Genomic DNA, 20,722 nt, shown 5'->3' with positions numbered 1-20,722 from the left:
ATCACGGCTCACTGCAACCCACACCCCCTGAGCTCAGGTGATCCTCCCACCTCAGCCTCCCACACAGCTGGGACTACAGGCATGCGCCAAGCCAGGCTACTTTTCTTTGTTGTTTGTATTGAGATGGTGTTTCCCCGTGTTGCCCAGGCTGGTCTCAAACTCCTGGGCTCAAGTGATCCGTCCTCTTTGGCCTCCCAAAGTGCTAGGATTACAGGCATGAGCCACCGTGCCTGGCCGACTGCCTATGTTTTGGCTTAGGTTCTATGAAGAATGTGTATCAGTGTGAGGAAACACTTTGTAGATCTTAAAGGGAGCAGACTGGGTAGGGGAGAGGGGCCAGCCTGCCCAGACTTCCTGGGTTCTGGGTAGCATTCCTTCCTCCAGGGTATGGGCAGGACCCTCCTGGAATGACGGTCTTCAAGGGAGCAGGCAGAGTGACCTTTGCCGGCTTTGTGGCTTTTTTTTTCTTTTTTTTAGGGGAGAAAGGCAACAGTTTCTCTGACCTGCCTTGGGGAAGAGGAATTCTGGTTTCTATGGTTTCCAGAGGAGAAAGGGGCTAGAGGTAGGAGGGCAGGAGAAGGTCAGAAAGACTCGATTCTGAGCTTTCCGATGCCCTGCTCAGGGCCAAGGCCTTGAGGGTGGCGGGGGCGGCGGGGGGAGGTTCTGTTTTCTGAGCCCCATCTCATTTGCATATATGTGATTGATTAAATCATTGGCCACTGGTGATTGAGCTCAATGTCTAACCAAGAACCAGGAACAACCAAATACTCTTTCACACTCCCTATCCCAGCCCTCAGCGTCTGCCCAAGACCCCAAACTGCCTCCCACGTAGCCAATTTTTCATCTGCCCTGCCTGGGTGGCTCAGGTGGCTTAGCCTGTAGTCTTCTTTCAGTGAACTCCTCTTCACGTCTCAAAACCCTTGCCAGCAGCCCCCTCATCTGGGGAGCCTGTCTTTCAGGGGCCCTGCCTGTGAGTTCTCACCCACTGGGGACAGGGGTGTCCCAGTCCACTTCCAACTCCCTCAGACTGGGGCCCCTTCAGGGTGAGGCCTGGACCCAGAGTCTTAAGCCCTCATCCTCCAAGGTCAGGCCCTGTCTCTTGCAAATGTTCCCAACTATCCACCTTTTGGGCCAGTTCCAGTGGTGGAAACTTTCCGGCCTCCAGGCGCTTGTTTTGGAAAGTTCCTGGGGGAGCTGCCCCGGCCTGCCCGCTGGGTTCCCACGCTCTCTTATCAGCAAGCATGAGGGGGGCGCCCTGCTGTGCAGGCCTCATTCCTCCCCTGCCTGGCCCCTGCCCGCCTGTGCGTCCCCTCCCCTTCCCAGCGAACAACCTCCCCCTCCGGTCCACCCCTGCCAAGCCCTGCTGCAGGTGGGGAAACAGGCCAAACAGGCCCCATCCTTGTGAGCCCCGTGGGGACAGAGTAACTTTGTCCCCTCTGAGATGGATGGGAGCGGACATGGGGAGCCAGGGGATGGGACTGCCTGGTAGGTGCTGCTGCCCACGAAGGGGGAGTAGGTGGCAGCGTGGCTCCGAGGAGATTCTGGCTTTGAAGTTCTGGTCCTCTGCCTGTTTCCCCTGCAGTGTCTCTGACCCAGAACTCCTACCCCCCCCCACCAGAGGTCCAGATTCCCTGCCCAGCTCCACTCCATGGCTTATGGCTGGGCTCGTGCCTCATTGTCCTCTTGTAAAGGGGGAATAGGCAGCCATGCGCCCCTGGGGGCTGCGGAGCGAGCGAGGTGAACCTATACGCGCCGCGCTCGTGGACGCCCGGCCACTTCCGCCAGACGAGGACCCGATGGCCACGATGGCTCTGCGTTGTCGGGCCTCGAACCGGGTCTCCAGACATTGGGCCCCTCCCCCCCAACGCGGGAGAGGCGGGGAAGGGGGCGGGGCGGGGGCGGGGCCGCAGCGCTTTTCTCCGGAGGTCGCGCGCCCGAGAGCCCGCGCTGTTAGCCACCGCTGCCTGAGTCGACTCTGCGCCGGTGAGTGCGGTTCGGGGCGGGGATGGCCTCCCTGGGCACCCAGGCTGGCTTGGCCCGGCCACTTAGAGTCCCCGCTGACCCCCCTGCTCACCCTTGGACTCCAGCCCGCCACGATGGAGGCCGCCGCCCAGTTCTTCGTCGAGAGCCCGGACGTGGTCTACGGCCCCGAGGCCATCGAGGCGCAATACGAGTACCGGACGACGCGCGTCAGCCGCGAGGGCGGCGTCCTCAAGGTGGACCAGGGGGTTGGGGAAGGGGGCATGCAGGGAGAGCGGGGCGGCGCGGGGAGAAGGGCATGGGACCCGGGGTTCACTGCGCGGCCTGTCTTCAGGTGCACCCCACGTCCACGCGCTTCACCTTCCGGACCGCCCGGCAGGTGCCCCGGCTTGGGGTCATGCTTGTCGGCTGGGGCGGGAACAACGGCTCCACACTCACTGCCGCGGTGCTGGCCAACCGGCTGCGTCTGTCCTGGCCCACGCGCAGCGGCCGCAAGGTGGGGGCGGGAGGGGCGTGGTGGGCTGGGAGGCTTGGTGGGAGTCCTTGAGGGCGGGGGCGGGAGTCTGCAGGGGGCGGGGCTCTGCGGGACCGGGGGGCCCTAGGGGGCGGGGTTCTGCGGGGCGGGGGAATGCAGGGTCGAGAGACCTTCCCGGGGCTGGAGGCCTGCAGTGGGCTAGAGACCTGCAGGGGGCGAGGCTCTGAGGGGCGGGAGGGCTTGCAGGGGGCGGGGCCTGGCTGCAGGCGGACCCCGGGGAGGGGTTTCGCGAGGTAGCGGGGGCTCCTCGGGAGTCTTACAGGGGCGGAGCTTAAGGTGCCGGAGGTCTCGGGGAGGGGCCTGGGGGCAGCGGCTTCCGTCCTGGCTGGGAGCCCGGAACTGAAAAACGCCCGAAAGTGGGGCGGGGCTTGAGAGTCTAGGCGGGGCCCAGGCCGGGTCGCGGCCCCTTCGCCACGCCCCCCCGTCACCTCTCCGTGTCTGCTGCCCCCCCAGGAGGCCAACTACTACGGCTCGCTGACTCAGGCAGGCACCGTGAGCCTGGGCCTGGACGCCGAGGGCCAGGAGGTGTTCGTGCCCTTCAGCGCGCTGCTGCCCATGGTGGCGCCCAACGACCTCGTGTTCGATGGTGGGCGGAGCCCTGGGCCGGGGTGGGGCGGGATGGGAGATTGGGTCTGGAGGGGCCCAGGATCCGGGCAGGGCCGAATGTGAGGATCCCCCCAGGCTGGGACATCTCGTCGCTGAACCTGGCTGAGGCGATGCGGCGCGCGAAGGTGCTGGATTGGGGGCTGCAGGAGCAACTGTGGCCGCACATGGAGGCCCTGCGGCCCCGGCCTTCTGTTTACATCCCCGAGTTCATCGCGGCCAACCAGAGCGCGCGCGCGGACAACCTCATCCCGGGCTCGCGCGCGCAGCAGGTGCTGTCCCATCCTGCATCCCTTGTTCCCTGCCACCTGTCCCCTTGGTTCCCCCTTTTTGCCCCACCCCGCGAGTCCAGGCCCCATTTGACACTCGGGGAACTGAGTGACCCAGGCCTCTTGAGTCCGAGAGCATATACACCCGCTCCATCCTCCCCACACCCTCTTCATCCTCCCCACAGTTGGAGCAGATCCGCAGGGACATCCGAGACTTCCGGTCTAGCGCGGGGCTGGACAAAATCATCGTGCTGTGGACGGCGAACACAGAGCGCTTCTGTGAGGTGATTCCAGGCCTCAACGACACAGCCGAGAACCTACTACGCACCATTGAGGTGGGCGCACGCCCGGGTGGAGTGGGTCAGGCAGGGCCAGTCCCAAACACAGCTCTGTGCTGACTGCCCACCTTGCCCACAGCTTGGTCTGGAGGTGTCGCCCTCCACGCTCTTCGCCGTGGCCAGCATCCTAGAGGGCTGTGCCTTCCTCAATGGGTCCCCGCAGAACACCCTGGTGCCCGGAGCCCTTGAGCTCGCGTGGCAGCGCCGGGTTTTTGTGGGAGGAGATGACTTCAAGTCAGGCCAGACCAAAGTCAAGTCCGTGCTCGTGGACTTCCTCATTGGCTCCGGCCTCAAGGTGCGTGGGCCTAGGGGGCTGCTGAGTGCAGGAAGGGGGCCTGGGCCACGAGCACCTGGCTTGTGGGGCCACAGGGCCTGCAGCTGCTGGGGCGTCCCTTGTACCCACAGACCATGTCCATCGTGAGTTACAACCACCTGGGCAACAACGATGGGGAGAACCTGTCGGCGCCATTGCAGTTCCGCTCTAAGGAGGTGTCCAAAAGCAACGTGGTGGACGACATGGTGCAGAGCAACCCAGTGCTCTATGCGCCCGGCGAGGAGCCTGACCACTGCGTGCGTGGGGCGCGGGCGCGGGCGCTGGGTTGCCCAGCGAGGGGTGGTGGGAACCCGGGCAAACTCATGCTGCACTCCAGGTGGTCATCAAGTATGTGCCGTACGTGGGCGACAGCAAGCGCGCGCTGGATGAGTATACCTCGGAGCTGATGCTGGGCGGAACCAACACACTGGTGCTGCACAACACATGCGAGGTGCAGTGCGGCTTCAGGGGCTGCTGTGGGAGGCGGGGCTTGGCCACCACCCCCACCTCCTGACCCACCCGTCCCGCAGGACTCGCTGCTGGCCGCACCCATCATGCTGGACCTCGCGCTACTGACCGAACTGTGCCAGCGTGTGAGTTTCTGCACTGACGCTGACCCCGAGCCACAGACCTTCCACCCCGTGCTGTCCCTGCTCAGCTTCCTCTTCAAGGCGCCACTGGTGCCACCGGGCAGCCCGGTGGTCAATGCGCTTTTCCGCCAGCGCAGCTGCATCGAGAACATCCTCAGGTGCGCCCCAGCCTCCAGGTTCCCCATTCAGGGCCCAGATACCCCCTGGCTAAACTATGCACAGGGCTTGGGGGACTATAGGCGGTGTCTGGCTCTGCTAAGCTGTACGGCCTCTCCAGGGCCTGCCTGGGGCTCCCGCCACAGAACCACATGCTACTGGAGCATAAGATGGAGCGCCCAGGGCCCGTCCTCAAGCGAGTCGGACCTGTGGCTGCTGCCTGCCCTGTGTTGAACAAGAAAGGACCGGTACCCGCTGCCACCAACGGCTGCACTGGTGATGCCAACGGGCATCCGCAAGTGGAGGAACCCCAGATGCCCACCACCTGAGGCCCTGGTCACACAGCTTCCCAGCTGTTCCTCCCCGCTGCCCCCCAAGACCCCACCTTGCTAGGCCCCCACAAAGACAATAAAGGCGCTGCCACTCTTAGCCCTCCTTCCACCCGGGGTTCTTGGGGCCTGTGACCTGACTCTGCCTCCCTCTACTTTGACTCTGAGCACCCAGCTTCAGTCCCACTCCCTCTGCCCATGGTCATCACCCCAACTCCCAGGGAGAGCCCAGAACCTGGAGCCTCGCTCTGCCCCCAGTTCTCAAAGGTGGGGCTAGATGGGGGCGTGGGGGAACATCAGACCACAGGGTGGAGGGTGTGGTGGCCGAAGGCCAAAAAGGGAATCTGAGACAAGCTACCAAAAACCAAAACCAGCTTCCATTTATTGATGGGCCCTACCCCCTGACGTCCTGGGGAGAGGGGCCCCCCAAAGAGCCCTCTGGGACAAAATACAAATGGCAGGAAGGGTCCATACAGAAAAGAACGTCTCTGAGGTCCTTGCGTTTTTAATAAAATGGTAAGTCTTTCGTGTGGGGCCTCCCAGCTGGGCAAGCCTTGATTGGCCAGGAGTCCAGGTGCCCGAGGTGTGACCTCAGCCCCTCGCCCTGAGCAGGGGTGCTGGGCAGAAGCCTAGGCCCGCAGAGGCCCGGGGCTGCCGCCCCATCACACGCTCATGGTCATCCCTGGCGAGTACTGCGGAGAGAGGAGGGGGCAGCGCGCAGGGGCCGAGTTTAGCTTTGGAAGAGGCTGAGACCCGCCCCCAGGGACAATGGGGGACAGGGCAGGGCTGGGTCCTGGGCAGACGGGTTGGGGATAGGAGGGAACGGGGGAGGGGCGATGCGTGGGGAGGCCGCCCTGGGGCGCGGGTCCCGGGGTGGGGGCGGATGGCATCGGGACGGTGAAACAGGAGTGGGAGGTGGTGGGGTGTGAGGAGAGGTTAGGGAGAGGGGAAGTATGCCGCGGCCGCCCCCCCACCTGGCCCGCCGCGGTCACGGTCTTGCTCTGGCCCCCCGGCCGCCCCGCCGGGGCCTGCCCGCCAGGCCCCTCCGGCCCGACGCCGCCGCGGGGGGGGAGTCGACGCAGTCGCTTACGCTTTCGCTCGGGAACGGGTGCAGGAAGGTCCCGGCGGCCGCCATCTCGCCGTCGTCCCGCGGGGTGCCCGGGGCGTTGCTCAGGCCGGCCACGGCGCCGGGAGAGCTCTGGGGGTGGCCGCGGTCAGCGCGGAACTCCCTGCCCCGCCCCCCGCTCCCACCCCTTCCCGGGTCCCCCGCCTCCGCAGGAGCGCAGCCCCCTTACCTTCGGCAACCCGTCCATGTCGCCCGAGCCTGCGGACCGACAGACACGGGTACCGGCTCAGACGTGCTGACGCCAGGACGCCAGGTCCCCCAGCCTCCAGGGGCCGAAGACCCTCGCGAGCTTCCTCCGCCGCCGCGCCCCCACCCCGCACAGCCCGCCAGGAACCCCGGGACTGAGGCCAGGTGGAGGGTTGGGCCTGGGGGGAGGGGCGGTCAGTGCATCCCCTGGTTTGGTCGCTGGATCTCGCTCCAGGTGGGGGCAGACCCTGTCACTGAGTGGTCCCCGGGGGACTCAGGGCGCCACTAGACACCTCCACCTGACAGGCGGGCTGACTGGCGAGGGGAGGCAGCCAGGGAGCACACGGGCCCGGAAGGCAGGAAGGCAGCGTGGGCAGGAGCAGGGACGCCCACTCACCCAGGGATCCGTTCACATGGTGAGGCTCCATCGCGCTCATGGCGGCCATGGGGCCCTCCGGGCCAGGGCCGAGCGGGAACTGCAGGCATGAGGACAGCGTGGGTCTCGGGTCACCCATTCCCTCAGTGGGGTCACCGCCTCGAGAAGCACCCCCGCAAGCCCCCACTCACATTAGCCCTGCCAGCGCCCGGCCCGATGGGGTTCATGATAGTGTACATGTTTTCGCTGGAGTTAGTGGAATCTGGGGGAGATCAGGGGACAGGAAGGGTGCCAGGTGTGACGGGGTTTCCCCCAACCACACCCACCCTAGCACACCCCGCCTCTGCCTAGGCCATACCTCCAGGGCTAGGCATGATGGGTGTTCCAGGGGGCCCACCTCCTCCTGGGGGTCCCTGCACACAGGAGACAGGAACCGTGAGAAATGGTCCCTCATCTGCCATCCCACAGCCCTTGCCCAGGGGTGGCCCAGCCTTGCTCAGACGTACCGTGTAGCTGCCGGGGGATGAGGAGGAGTAGGGGATCTGGGGACAGGGGCAGCTGTGAGCAGTCAGCCAGGCGGCTCGCCCAGTGCCCCTCCCACCCCACCCCAGGCCTGCCCACCCAGCCTTAGGCTCACCGAGTTTCCACTGGGGCTGGCCCACGGGCCACGAACTCCTGGGCCCCTGGAAGAGACGGTGGGTGACAGACTCCGGGGCTAGTCCATGTGGATCACAGCCCCCACCACACACCCCCCACACCCTGCTCCACTGTGTCCCCAGACAGGCCACAGAGCAGATGTTGCTGGAAAAGTGGCCACCGCGAGTGGCCAGGTTCCAATCTCAACCCATCACTGGCCCCGGGGGACTAACTGCTACTTCAGGCCTGTCTCCCCTCAGTGGCCATGAAATAAACAATATCCAAGACTGTCCTGAGGATTCAGGGCCTGCCCCAGCTGACCCAGCCATGAAGCTAGTGGTGGCCTGTGAACTGCACACTCCGGGGGTCCCCGAGGGTCTTACATGTTCATGGCAGGCAGGCCTGGGCCAGTAAGGGAGTTGGGTGGGGGCCGCATGCCACCTCCATAGCTCTGCGGAGGCAAAGGGGCTGTGAGGGGCAGACCGGGGACAGCCCGAAAGCCCCACCCACCAGGGCTCCACTCTTACCTGGGGCCCCACGCTGGCCATGCCCCGAGGAGGCGTCACCCTCTGCATTGGGCCGCCCATGCTTGGATGCCCTGGGGTGGGGCAGAAGGAAGGGGACTCGGACCTGGACCATTACCCAGTGTGGACAGCAGGGAGGCAGCAAGGTCAGGGCTCTGAGAGCTGGAATTCTGATTGATGGGGGGATAGGGGCTGGAGCTTCCCTACTCACCCTGGGCTCTTGCGGAGGGCTCCATGGCACCAGGGAGGAGGGGCTGGGAGCCGGGGAGGCCTGCGGGGGGCTGCAGAGGGGGTGCGGCGGCACTGAGTGTGGGGTGCTCTCTCCCCGGCCCAGCTCTTGCCCCCCTCCCATCATCCCTTTCTCACCTGACTTGGCATCCGCAGGGCGGGCCGGGGGCCCCCTGGGAAGCGCGGTGACATGAAGGGCTGGAAGAGGTGGGTAGGGATCAGCACCTCCCCCCACCCTCTGGCTCCCAAAGCTACCCCATTCCTGCTATGCTGGGGGACCCCCGACCTGGGGAGCCCCCTCCTCCAGAACCAGTCAGCAAAGCCTGGCGGTGCCAGCCGGCCAGGACATCATGGCTTGGGGGCAGGAGGGGGTGGCACTGGGGGAGGGGATGTGTGTGTGTTAGGGGCAGGCACCACAGCTCCTTACCTGACCGGGAGGCCCCATCATGGGGGCGTTGGGGTTGTGGGGGGATGGCTGGGAGCCCGAGGGGCCCTAGGAGGACAGAACCAGGTGGGTTGGGGGGAATGAGGTCCTACTGGGTTTGGCTGAGGAGGGGAGGGGCTCCATGGAGGCAGAGGGGTGGGCCAGCCTATGGGACAGGGACCCTGTGGGAAGGCTTGAGGGCAGGACTCAGGCATCAGTGGTCACCAGGACCACTGTGGCCACTGCATCCCCAAGCACCCTGTGCACACGCATGTACAGGCCAAGCGTGCAGACACCCACCCTCCACTGCACTCGGGCCCTCCCTCGCTGGCCCCTGAAAGGCCCACCTGGGCACACCTGCGACACAGAGGACCCTCCCACCCATCTCCAGCCTGCCAGCCTCATGACCTCTGCCCACGTGGGACCCTCATCCTCAGACGCATGTTCACCCAGAGTTGCGGGCCAGGGGACTCCAGCCTGGGCCATACCTGGAAGAAGCCAGCTGCCATGGGGCCTGCGGCCATTGCGTCACCTGGGGCCATACTCCCCATCACAGGGCTGGGGGCAGCTGCAGCGCTCTGTAGGGGTGCGGGAAACCGAGAGGGCCAGGTCAGGGCACTTAGACACTTCCTACCTGGGGTGTGCCCCCTCCTCTCTGCAGGTGGCTGGCCCCATGGGACAGCCAGCTGGCATTGGTCAGTGAGCACACTGGGGTTGTTGCCTGAGGATCTGTGGGTCTGAAGACCCTGTAGGACCCAGGATCCAGTGCTGCCCCCATCTCACACAGACCTGCCCCCGACTCCAGACCCATCCCAACGGGCCCTGCATCGTCCTGGCTGGCAGGACAGCTCAGCTAGGTCCCCAGCTCTACCCAGGACACCCCAAATAAACATACACACAAATATACCGGCAGTTTCAAGAGCCTCCCTGAAGGCTTTACCTTAGAGCAGCTGTGGACCCCTGCCCCACCCCACCCTGCCCATCGTCCAGGAGGGAGGGGGAAAAGCAGGATTCTGGGGTGGGGTTCCCTTCCCCCAGCCTCTCTCAGATGGAGAAGGGGAGAAGACACGGTGCTAGAGGGGGCTTCCTGTATCTGCCAGAAATTCTGGTGGCAGCCCAGGCCTGGTTGGGGACCAAGTTGTAGACCTGTCTGCTATGGGGCCTATAGGGTCTGGCAGGGGGAAGGTGGGAAGGGGGATGTGAGGTGGGGAGGGCGGCCCGGTCTATGAGGGCAAAGGGACACCTCTGGGGACAGGGAGGGGAGAACTTCTCTCCCAGCCTCTGTCTGTATGGTCCAGGCCAAACCCCAACCCCCAAAAACAAGGAGAGGGGCTCTCTCTGGGGTTGGCCCAAGCCAGCACATCGGGACGCTCAGGTGTTTGTGGCATTAACTGATGCCACTTGGGCTCAGAGAAGTTGAGCACTCTGCCTGCAGTCACACTGCGTTTCCTGTCCTCAGGGACTGCTGAGAGGGGTCCCCTGCCTAGAGCAGAGCCCCAGGAGAAATCCTCCCTCCCCGTGTAGGGCTGCGGGCTGGCCTCTTCTCTGAGGTTAGCCTCAAGCCTCCCGCCAGGGTCCTAAGCTGGGGGAGGGGGTGGAGGAAGGAGCCCCCTAAGCTCACCATGACGGAGAGCACTCCCAAGGCCCAGAACAAATCCTTCGAAAGCCCTCGTGCCCTAGGGCCCCACTCCTGTGCCACTTTCTCAGTTACAAACTGCCAGGTCCCCTCTGGGCCCCCACCCCACCCCCTCCCGCAAACACAATGGCCTGGAGCAGCTGCGCTCCCAGGCGGCCCCTCCGGTCCACTCCCGGAGGGTGGGCAGGGGGCACCTCTGAGCCCTGTGTCTGTCCACCCCACAGGGAGGGGGTTCTCTCGGGCCACAGCGGGTGCCTGAGCGTTTCCTGGTCGCAGAGGCTCCACCGCAGCCTCCCCCCGGCCCCCTGCGCCCCGCAGCTTCCCAACTCTAGGCTCCGAGGAGTTAATCCCGGGCGGCGCGCCCTCCCTGGCGGTTGGCCCGGGCCGGACCCCCTACGTCAATCATCCCTGAAGAGCAGCCGGCCGGCACGCGTTGCCATGGCGATGGGCTGGGCGCTCCGGCGTTTCCTGGAGACGCCAAGGTCGGCCTGGAGCCGGGGAGGGGCGGACAGAGCACCCCGCTCAGAGGGCGGGAGAAAGGCACGAGAGGAAGGGGCCACCTCTGTGCGGGTTCGGCAGGCAGGGTGCCCCCAGTGAGAGTGAGAGCAACGGAGGCGACGGCACGGCATGACGAGTCCCCACGGGGATTCGGTCACCCCAGGGCTTGGGCGGCCTCCGCCCTGGGCCCTGCGGTCTACACTCCGCGCCGGTGCTGCCATGGTAACCGCTGCGCGCCTGGGAAGCGCGTTCTCGCCGACTCGCCAGCTCCGCCCTCCTGGCCCGGTGGGGGCGCCCAGAGAGGAAGCTAGACCCAGACTGCAGGGATGGGGACAGAGTCGCCCAAGTCCACAGCTCCAGACACCCCCGGGGCCCCAGACCTAGCGGGACTAGGACAAGGGGACCACACACGAGCAGTGGGACACCGTGGGGGTGAACAGCAGTGACGCCAGGAGGGCTTCCACGTGCCCAGCTCCCATGCAGCGTGCTGGAGGCATCTTCAGAGACATGGGCGCCCCACCCCTCAGGCCGCCTCTGCCTTGCTGAGACCTGCCCTCTGGCGCGCAGGGGGCAGGGAGTGGGCGGGACTGGCGTCCCCCAGCCGCCCACCGGCAGAGCCGGCACCTCCCCCTCAGACCCAACAGAGGGGGCCAGGTGGCCCAGCGCACAGGATGAAGGGAAGGGCTGCCATCTGCTGCCCCATGACAACAGGAGGCTGCCATCCCCTGGTGTTAGCCAGGCAGAGCCTCTACTCCAGGCAGGCCTCTGACCTTTTCTAACCCAGAAGGAAAATGACAGCAGAGAGGGAGTGGGCAGCTCCAAGTACCCGGCAAGGTCAGAAACTGTCCTAGTGCCTGGCCCATCGGGCACCCCCACCGGGGCTCCCCGCTCAGAGGAGCAGCAGTGACCCCCAACGCACATACGGCAAAGGAGGAGGAAGGCAGTGAGCTTCCCCCATCTCTAGGCAGGCTCACAGGAGGGGCGGGGAAATGGCACCCACCCAGTACCCCGAGGAGGGTGGGAGGGCTGTGGGGACCCTCAGAAGCGTGGTGCAGTGAAAAGAGCTTTCCCTTACTCTGTGAATGACCCTGGACCAAGGGGAGGGTGGAGGGACCCCCAGAAGTGGCCAAGAGCCTGAGTGGCAGCGGCAGCTCTTCCTGTCAACCCCAACTACCACCATTCCCAGCCCTCCTCTAGCTGTGCAGCCCCCACCCCACCTCCCCAGCCACCCAGCCACAGGCCCAGCAGACCTCCCACCCTGGAGTCCCCGAGTCCCTGGGGCTGGGACTCACATAGTCCTGGAAGGCCTTGGCCTCGCCGGAGTGCTCGCAGGCCTCTCTCCGGTCAGGCGCTGCACAGTACAGATCCCAGAACACACTGTGGGCGGCAGGGGTAGACGGTTGCTCCACGTGACCCCCTCAACCCCCTTCCACAGTCCACCCACAGCAGCCCAGCACGCACCACCACCAGGAGTGCAGGAACCCGGGGGGCTCCCCCAGCGTGATGTTCTTCTCCCATCGGATCTGCAGGGAAAGGAAGGTGGTGAGGGGGTGGCCCTATCTGACCTTGTGCCACCACGCAGCAGGGTGCCCAGAGAACATCTGGGCAGGGATGGAGTGGGGAGGGAAGGGTAACTGGGTGGGCAGAGGGCCCCAGGATGTGTGGCAGGTCCCGACTGGGCATGTGGACCAGATGCCTGGATGCCAGCCCGGCCCGGACCCTGCCGAATCCTCAGTTCCCAGGGCCATCAGAGTGGCAACGCGGGCCCACCCCCTGGGTCCCCAGTGGAAATGGAGGAGGCCCCTGGGGTGTGGGTGAGGAGGGAGGGCCAGGCTGGAGGCAGCGGCTTACCTCAGACAGGAAGGTCTGGGCTGACTTCTGGGCACCGATGTGCAGCAGGTACTCATAGACGTATAGCGCCAACCTGTGGGGGCAAGGTGGTCCAGGGGGCTCAGGCTCTCCAAGGCAAAGGCCCGCCCCAAAGCCCTTCCACCTCTCAGGAGGGCCGGTGGAAAGATGGCCTCCCCATCAGCTGCTCAGCAGGGACAGCTCATAGTTATCCATCCACGTCCTACAGGCCCCTCCCAGGCATCCCTGACCCCCAATTCCAGGCCGAATTCGGCTGTGTTCCGCACTCCCTCGAGGACCAACTCCTTGCCCTGTCCTGCCAGCACTGTGACTTCAGAGAGGCCTCCGTGCTGGGGAGGACTTCTCCACAGAGGAGTGTCATTCCTGAGTATGTGCGGGGTGGGTACGACCAGTGGGCACCCTGGGCCATGTAGTGTGCTCAGGGCCCACACCCAAACTCATCCCCAACCTTCCCGGCCCAGGACGGAAGGAGGGAAGGGGCCCTCCCCCTGACATCCCCCCCCATTCCCTGGACCCCATCTCTTCCTTAGGGTCGCTGCCCATCCACTGTGGTGGCCTCAACCCTTCCTGCAGAATGTCCCCAGTCAGTGCTGACCCTGGGGCAGTGTGTGGGGAATGGAGGTGGGGGGCCAGGGGAGGTAGGGCCCGCAGTGCCACGTCTGCAGTGGTGCCACCCTACCCAAACGCCCACAGGGCTCTGCACAAGTCCCCAGCCTGCCAGGGACCCCTGGACTCACCCTCTCAACCACTGCATACCCCAAGAGCTTGGACCTGGGCCACCCTCGCCCAGCCAGGTGGCTCCAGCACGGCCCTCTGCAGGTCAGGGAGAGGCCGGACTGTCCACCCCACTCCAGTCCAGCTGCCACACCAGACAGCAGAGGACAAAGCCCTCATCCAAAGGGGCGCCCAGTTCTGTGGTACCAGCCCTTCTGGACCTCCCTGGAATGAGCCGCCCCCTCTCAGAGTTCTTGTACTGCCCAGCTAGGGACCCATGAGGGTCTGCTGGGGGTTGGGGCACTCTTGGATTCAAGACAGGGTACCAGAGGGCCAGCCTGAGGCTGAGCCCTAGAGGCGAGAAGCAGGAAGGCCTGGGGGCCCTTCCAGCCGCCTCCGGCTCAGCTGCGCCGCCCTCTCTGGCTGCCGGCCCCATCCTAAAATAACCTTCCTTTGACTCACACTCTGCTCCCTCTCAGTCAGGCTGCTCCAATCCCAGCACCCACCACCTATCATGTCCCCCAGGTCCCTTTCAGACTTCCAACCCTCTGGTTCCTGCCCCGGCCCCTAGAGAACGTGAGGACTTCCTGCCCCCACCTGGTCTTCAAGGGCACTGCCCTTGCCCCAGATCTTATCCTGCCTCCCCTCCTTCATTCATTCACTTCTTCATTAGTTCCTCCAGCATCCATGAAGTGCCTTTTGAGCAATGCACACCCCCAGCCCGTCCTGGAGGCCACGTTCTTGAGGGGAGAGACAGAGACAGGCAATACCTGTCAAGAGAGGTGAGCTCTGTGGCAGGCTGGAAGACGCTGAGGCTACGGAAAGGCAAGTGGCACGGCATCAGGGAGGGGAGGCGGCCCAGGGCGGGGTGCACCAGGCTCACACTGTACCATGTGAGCTGTGAAGGCCACCCCAGGAGCAGGGATGAGGCGGGACACACAGCGCCCAGTGGTCAGCCCTGCATCATCACACCACTCTTCGAGAGTGCCCCCAGCCCAGATCCTGCTAGATCCTGACCTCACACCCCTCCAGTCTCCCACACCAGCTCTTCCTCCACTTTCCTGGCCCCACGGCCTGCACGCCCGCCTATCTAGCTCACTTCTGTGGCACCTTGGCCCATCTAGAGGCTTCTGAGCCTTTCCCTGTGGCTAGTGGCTGAGAGGCCTGCGTCCATCAGTGGAAGGGGAGCACACAAGGCCAGACTGGGCAGGTTCAAGGGGCAGACCGACCAGCCTGGGGAGCCCAATGCCAACTCACCCACCAGGTGCGGAAGAGAGTTCCCACCCCAGCCACTTGGGGGTCAGAGCAGGGGGCATGAAACGCCAGAGTGGGGTAAGACAGAGTTGTGGGAACGCTGGTGAGCTGCCCCAGGAGGGCGGGGGCAGCGGGAGATCCTGCACAGGCTGCATTCTGAGTACCCCACACCCAGGGCACGGCTGTCCAAGAGGCCCAGGGGGAGTCCTGAAGAGGGGGCTGCCAAGGGTTCTACCTGCCTTGTCTCCCATTCCCTGACTGTCCCCATGAACACCTAACCCAGGAGGTGGCCCCCCCAGAGCCCACCCCGCCCTCTTCTGCTGTCCTCCTGCCTCCAGCCCCGTTGGCTACCAGCTCTGTCCTCTCCTCTGCTCTCCCTGTGCGGCCACCCGTCCTGTTTTGATGATGCCTTCAAGTAGGGGCTGTCCAGAGGATGCTATGGCCTGACCTTCCCCACACTTGGGATCCACTGATCCACTGTCCACTTGATCCACTGATCCACTGACCCAGCCTCGACACCCTGAGCCCCCATCCCTTCAGCTTGGCCTTTACACACACATCCCATCCAAGGAGCCTCTGGTGGTGTGTGCACAGGCGTGCACCTGCATGAGATCCACCCAGCTGTCCCCAAACATCACTGCATTTAAAAAAACACTGAAGGAAATCTGATTCAGGCCCCTCTCCCCACCTCCACTGCACACCTGAGGCAGGCCACCCACCGTCTCCCACCTGGATTATGACAGAGTCCCCTCCAGGCACTGCTCCCCCAACCCCCACGTTCCTTGTGCAAACCCTCCTGTGCGCTGCCTCCCCCCAACCCACACACTGGCTGCTCTGCCACCCCAGGGCCTCTGCGCACTGTTTCCCTGCCTAGGGCACTTCTGCCCAGAGACTCCAGTGTCACCTATCAGGGGCTTCCCTGTCACATGGAAGCCCACACCCTGCTCCGTCTCCCCCTCTGAGAGTCTCTGTCTTCGCCCCCGATGGAATGTGGCTTCAGGCGGGGTGGGGACTCGGAGTCCGCTCACTGTGACGCCCTTACAATGGAGCTGGGCATCCTGGGCCCCGAGTCACCCCAGTGAATGAACAAACCGGCCCGGGGACCCCCTCCTGGGATGCCGGGAGGATCAGGCGAGCCATGGGGTAAGCACTGATGAAGGCCAGCAGCTATTCTGTCCACACTGAGGATTTGGGAATTTCTCCTGGGAGCGATGGGAGGCCAGAGGAAGTTTCTGACTTCGCTGATTTCCCTTCCACATTAGTCCTTTTATTTGAAACAGGATTCAGTCTCCAGGGAAGAACTGTGGGTTGTTATTGTTTTGTGTGAAAAGTTTTGAAGCCTGGCTGTTCAGCCAGGAAGTTTTGGGACCTACAAAGCCCTCCCCTCCCAGAGGACGGCTTTGGGGGCCAGGTCTAGGGGCGCCACCGGTTGGGGCCCTGAGCTCAGTTATAGGGAAGGGCTCTGGATGCAAATCACCTGTGCCCCCTACGGGCCACTTGCCCTGGGTCGGCACAACCTCTCAGGGCCTGCCGCCTACGAGGGCTCCCTGTGCCACACGGGCAGGTGGCCAGAAACGAACACGGGGAGGCACCCGGAAGAGCAGCAGGCAGCCCTCCCTGCAGAAAGAACACAAGACCCGGAGGACATGGGGTGCCTGGACCTGGCGCGAGCATGAGGCTACACAGGGAAGCAGAGCCAGGATGGGGTGCTAGCTAGCGCCTGGTGGCCTGAAATATACCACAGCTACCTCCATAATGACGCGAGTTACCATAATTACCGAGAATGGCCACAATGGGTGCTCCCTGCTCAGCGCCCTCCTGAACACAGACGCTGCTGGGACAGGAGACACCTGCCACTTACGGCTTTCTGTCACCGTGCCATCTGTCACCAGGTCTCACTGCTGTCCCCAAAGGGACCCTCCAACCCTTGCCATTCTCCCTCCCCTGTGCCAACCCTAAAGGCCGGGCCTTTGGCAGCTTCTTGGCAAAGTGGCAGCCTCTCCTTACTACCCTCCACACCTGCCCCTCATAGCCATTTCCAGCCAGCGGCCAAAATGACCATGTCCAATTGTGAATCCCATCCCTGGCTTTCCTGCCAGGCTGATGAACAAGCCACCGGCATCCATGTGCTGGGTCAAAATCAAGCCTGGGAGAAGCCCATGGGCTGCCAGGCGACACCAACCATGGCTGTGATTCATGGACCTCTTCTCAACCTGCCTGGCAGCGCTTGAGTGTTGAAGGATATACACACCCCACTCTTGTTGCGGGTGGCCTATTCAGACCCCAGCCTCCCTTGGCCCACTCTGCTGCCCCCGTACTCCGCAGTCACCACCATCTGCTGCAAGCCCCCGAGGGCAGGCACCCACCAGGTGCTCGGTCCCTTCCTGGAGCCAGCTGGCCGAGACCTCGTGTGAGCCGGGAAGGCCTGTAGGCTCCAAGGGCAGCCAGAAGGGGCTCAGGATTGGGGCCAGAGAGAGAAGGAAGGAGGCATGAGGCTCAGTGCAGGAAGAAAAGTGCAGTGCTGCAGAGTCAAGGTTTGGAGCAGTGTGACCCCTTCACCCCATTTCACAGAGGAGAAAACCGAGGCCCAGAAGCAGGAAGTGGCTCGCCTGTGGTGGATACTTCCTGAGAGCCGAGTGGCTGCACCAGTGGGTGCTCCACCTACGGGCTCCTACCCAGTCCTTGCAAAGATCCTGAAAGACGGGTCGCCCACATTTCAGATGAGGAAACTGAGGCCTGGGGCTGCCTCTTAGAGCTCATCTGTGCCAGAGAAGCTGAGTCCTCATCAGGTGGCTTCCTCTCCAGGGCCCTGGTGTCCCTTTCGGTGAAATGGGGGGATGCAGCCATCTGGTGTTCTCCAGGCTTTCTTTGATAGCGGAACCTCACCTCCAAACCACACTTACACGAGACCCTCTCCGTGAAATGGAAGCACACGGGCTGGCTCTGGCCAAAGAAGGGCCCCGCAGCCTCCCCACTGGCAGCTGAGGGACTTCCGAGAGCCTTGAGTCCCCAGACCAGTGTCCCCAGAGCACCTCTGCTGGGCAGGTTGGGGGGTGGGAGGACAGTAAGGGAAGGGGGCCAGGAATGCAGCTAAACCCCTCACCCTACCACTCCCAGCTCAAACCTGTGAAATCTCTTCCTTCTTACTTGGGTCCAGGCTGCCATCAGCTCTCTTTCACCGTTTTTTTTTCTTTTTTTTTTTCTTTTTGAGATGGAGTCTCGCCCTGTCACCCAGGCTGGAGGGCAGTGGCATGATCTCAACTCACTGCAACCTCTGCATCCCAGGTTCAAGTGATCCTTTCACCTCAGCCTCCAGAGTAGCTGAGATTACAGGCACCCGCCACCACGCCCGGCTAATTTTTGTATTTTTAGTAGAGACTGGGTTTCATCATGTTGGCCAGGTTGGTCTCGAACTCCTGACGTCAAGTGATCCACCCACCTTAGCCTCCCAAAGTGCTGGGATGATTATAGGCGTGAGCCACCATGCCCGGCCTCCCCAGCTGTCTTTGAGACAACTGTGTCCACATCCCCAGGGACTCCCAGCCTCTGTTCCTGACCCCTCCAAGCCCCACTCCACCTGGGAGCCAGAGCACACTTCTGCACACACAACCAACTGTGGCCCATCTGGCACTCTTGCAGGCTGCCTCTTCCTACATCTGGGCCCAACCTCAGCTCCTTTTCCTGGTCCCACCTCAGGGCCTTTGCACTTGCCGTGCCCTCCACCTGACATCCCCTCACCCTTCACTATATATCACCCACTTTGCTTTCTCCTGGTAACTGGATACCTGCCTCCCTGCTGGGGTGGGGGCTTCTTCAGGGCCACTGACCCTGCCATCCCGACCAGACCCTGCCTTCCCGACTGCCACACCCTGGGACACCCAGGGCAGATATGCTGAACCAGTGAACGATCCTGATTCCCACTGGGTGGGTGGTCGCCTCCAGAGCCAGCAGCTGGCTGGAGACACACAGGAGACAGACCAGGGGTCCGGGGTGACCATGGCAGACACCTCCTACTTCCAACCTGAGCAGGAGCCAGAGGCCAGTTTCGAAAAGTCTTTGGGTTTGAGGGTGCTTGGAAACGGAGCTCATCTTCCTAACTGCACACACACAAGGGAGGCCTGATGGTGCAGCCATTTGCCTACCACCTTCTGGCCAGAACAGCCTCTTCTCCAAAATGACCCAGAGGCTGGGCAGAGGGGACAGGCATCTTTGTGGAGGGGTGGGGTATCCCAAGTCAGCCTAGGCAGAAGAGGTAGGACGGGGACACTCAGCCAACGTCCGGGGCTCCTCTCCAGCACCCAGACATTCAAGTCCTCCCTCCTGGCCTGGCCCTCAAGGCGGGTCCTCATGGGACCCCTCCCTGCTGACCCAGCCTCCTCTCTGCTTGGGTGGCCAGTTCCACACCCCGGGTCACTCCAGGTGGCTCAACTTCAAGGATCCTGCAAGTCCACCATCAGCTATGACAAGACTCCCCTCCTCCTGGGCACTTTTTTTTTTATTTTTTTGGAGACAGAGTCAGACTCTGTTGCCAGGCTGGAGTGCAGTGGTGTGATCTCGGCTCACTGTAACCTCTGAGTCCCGGGTTCAAGCGATTCTTCTGCCTCAGCCTCCCCAGTAGCTGGGACTACAGGCGCCCACGCCCAGCTAATTTTTGTATTTTTAGTAGAGACAGGGTTTCACCATGTTGGCCAGGATGGTCTCGATCTCTCGACCACCTCAGCCTCCCAAAGTGCTGGGATTGCAGGTGTGGGCCACCACGCCCGGCCTCTGGGCAATTTCACCAACACTGCAAACTGCCCCGTGCCCTTCCTGCGGGACGGTCACAGCTCCAAGCACCTTTCAAATGCTCTCCACCCGGAGAGCACACTCGGCTGCCTCCCCACCCCGAGAGACCTCAGCCCCACCACCACCCTTCCTCCATCCGCACAGTGGAACCTGCCCCTACCAGCCTGAGAGCGCCTGGTACCCACCGCCTGGAGCCACGCCCAGAAAAGAGGGGCCCTCAGTATGCACTCTTCGGTGGTATCAAGAGAAGGGCTCCGTCGACCCCACCCGCCCCCGGACTGTGAACCGTGCGGCTTCCCCAGGGGCCCCACACAGCTGCTGGGGCCAGGGCAGACAGGTGGCCGCGCGCCCCTCCAGCCGCCCTCCAGGTCTTCCCCAGGCGCCCGGGGTCCCCGAGCCGACACTCTCGCTCTTTCCGGAAAACTTCGCCGACCTCGATCCCCGTGCGTCCGCAGCCTCGGGCACCCACGTCTCGGGGAGGCCTCGCGACCCCCGAGTCCCGCTCGGGGATCTCGCGCGCCCCCTCAAATCTCGCGCCCTCGGGTTTCGCGCACCCCCGCCAATCTCGCGACCCCTGGAGCCGCTAGGGTCTCACCCGTTCACTCCCGTCTAGCGCCCCTCGGGTCGCCCGTCACCCCTCAACTCCGGTGACCCCTCGGGGTCTTGCGCGCCCCCCGCCAATCTCTTGCCCCTCGGGGGTCGCGCGGCCCCGCCAATCTCGCGACCCCTCGAGCGCGCTCAGGTTCCGCGCTCCCCGCCGCCCGCGCCCACGTGCCCCGCGCGGTGCCCGCCCGCGCCGGAGCCCACGGAAGAGCGCGGACGCCGAGCCCCGCCCCCGGCCCCGGCCCCGCACTCACTTCTCGCGGGCCTGGCTGTCGGAGGGCACGGCCGAACCCTTGCCCCCCTTGGCGTACATGCTGCTCCGCGCCGCCGCCGCCGGGGCCCACACCTGTCAGGCGGCGCCGCGGGCCGCGCTCGCCGTCGCCATAGCTACCCCGCGCCCCGGGCCTCACCGCCCCGAGCCCCGGGCGGGCACCGCGGGCATCGTCCGCGCGGGGGAGCTCCAGACGGCTGCAGCGGCGGCGGCAGCGGCGGCTCCAGCTCCGGCCCCGGCCGCAGGGTGGCTTTTTTTTCCTCCCTTTCCTCCGCGCGGGCTGTTCCGGGAAACGCGCGCTCCCCTCCTCCCGCCGCGCGCGCCCCCGCCCGCTGCCTCCCCGCCGCCCGCGGGCGCCGCTCTTAAAGGGGCGATGGCGGGCGCGCGGGTGGGTCCCGCCGCCGGGACCGCGGGCCAAGCGCGCACGCGCAGTGCCCATTGCAGGGGGTGGGGGCGCGGCTACACACTCGCGGGTCAGG

The 20,722-nt window shown here is 64.3% G+C and overlaps 2 protein-coding genes across 19 annotated transcripts; one reads left to right on the top strand and one right to left on the bottom strand.

Annotated features, from left to right (window-relative positions):
• Window positions 1–1,944: 1,944 nt before the first annotated feature.
• On the top strand, window positions 1,945–5,219 carry ISYNA1 (inositol-3-phosphate synthase 1). The gene is made up of 11 exons (XM_045379232.3): window positions 1,945–1,983; window positions 2,088–2,216; window positions 2,315–2,476; window positions 2,969–3,101; window positions 3,197–3,390; window positions 3,573–3,722; window positions 3,805–4,020; window positions 4,131–4,295; window positions 4,376–4,489; window positions 4,569–4,786; window positions 4,906–5,219. The coding sequence occupies exons 2-11, from the start codon at window positions 2,097–2,099 to the stop codon at window positions 5,111–5,113; spliced, it is 1,680 nt and encodes a 559-aa protein (XP_045235167.2). The 5' UTR covers window positions 1,945–1,983; window positions 2,088–2,096; the 3' UTR covers window positions 5,114–5,219.
• A 249-nt stretch (window positions 5,220–5,468) lies between these two features.
• SSBP4 (single stranded DNA binding protein 4) lies at window positions 5,469–20,552 on the bottom strand. 18 transcript variants are annotated; one of them, XR_012428556.1, is made up of 18 exons: window positions 20,227–20,552; window positions 12,599–12,671; window positions 12,209–12,270; window positions 12,040–12,124; window positions 9,102–9,191; window positions 8,617–8,682; window positions 8,328–8,387; window positions 8,173–8,242; window positions 7,965–8,035; window positions 7,821–7,888; window positions 7,439–7,484; window positions 7,308–7,359; window positions 7,160–7,214; window positions 6,993–7,063; window positions 6,823–6,901; window positions 6,409–6,437; window positions 6,088–6,311; window positions 5,469–5,805 (listed from the first exon to the last, which is right to left on the bottom strand). XR_012428556.1 is itself a non-coding variant. In XM_065535234.1 (18 exons), the coding sequence occupies exons 1-17, from the start codon at window positions 20,283–20,285 to the stop codon at window positions 6,102–6,104; spliced, it is 1,230 nt and encodes a 409-aa protein (XP_065391306.1). In that variant the 5' UTR covers window positions 20,286–20,552; the 3' UTR covers window positions 5,469–5,805; window positions 6,088–6,101. The 18 variants fall into 18 exon arrangements, 9 of the variants coding, with proteins under 9 accessions (XP_065391306.1, XP_005588509.3, XP_073882515.1 ...); XR_012428555.1 differs by having other exon boundaries at window positions 6,204–6,311; XM_065535234.1 differs by having other exon boundaries at window positions 7,308–7,343.
• Between the last annotated feature and the right edge of the window lie 170 nt (window positions 20,553–20,722).

This window comes from Macaca fascicularis, chromosome 19 (assembly GCF_037993035.2).
Source record: "Macaca fascicularis isolate 582-1 chromosome 19, T2T-MFA8v1.1".
Lineage (NCBI taxonomy): Eukaryota > Metazoa > Chordata > Mammalia > Primates > Cercopithecidae > Macaca > Macaca fascicularis.
This window is presented reverse-complemented; position numbering and strand designations above follow the sequence as displayed.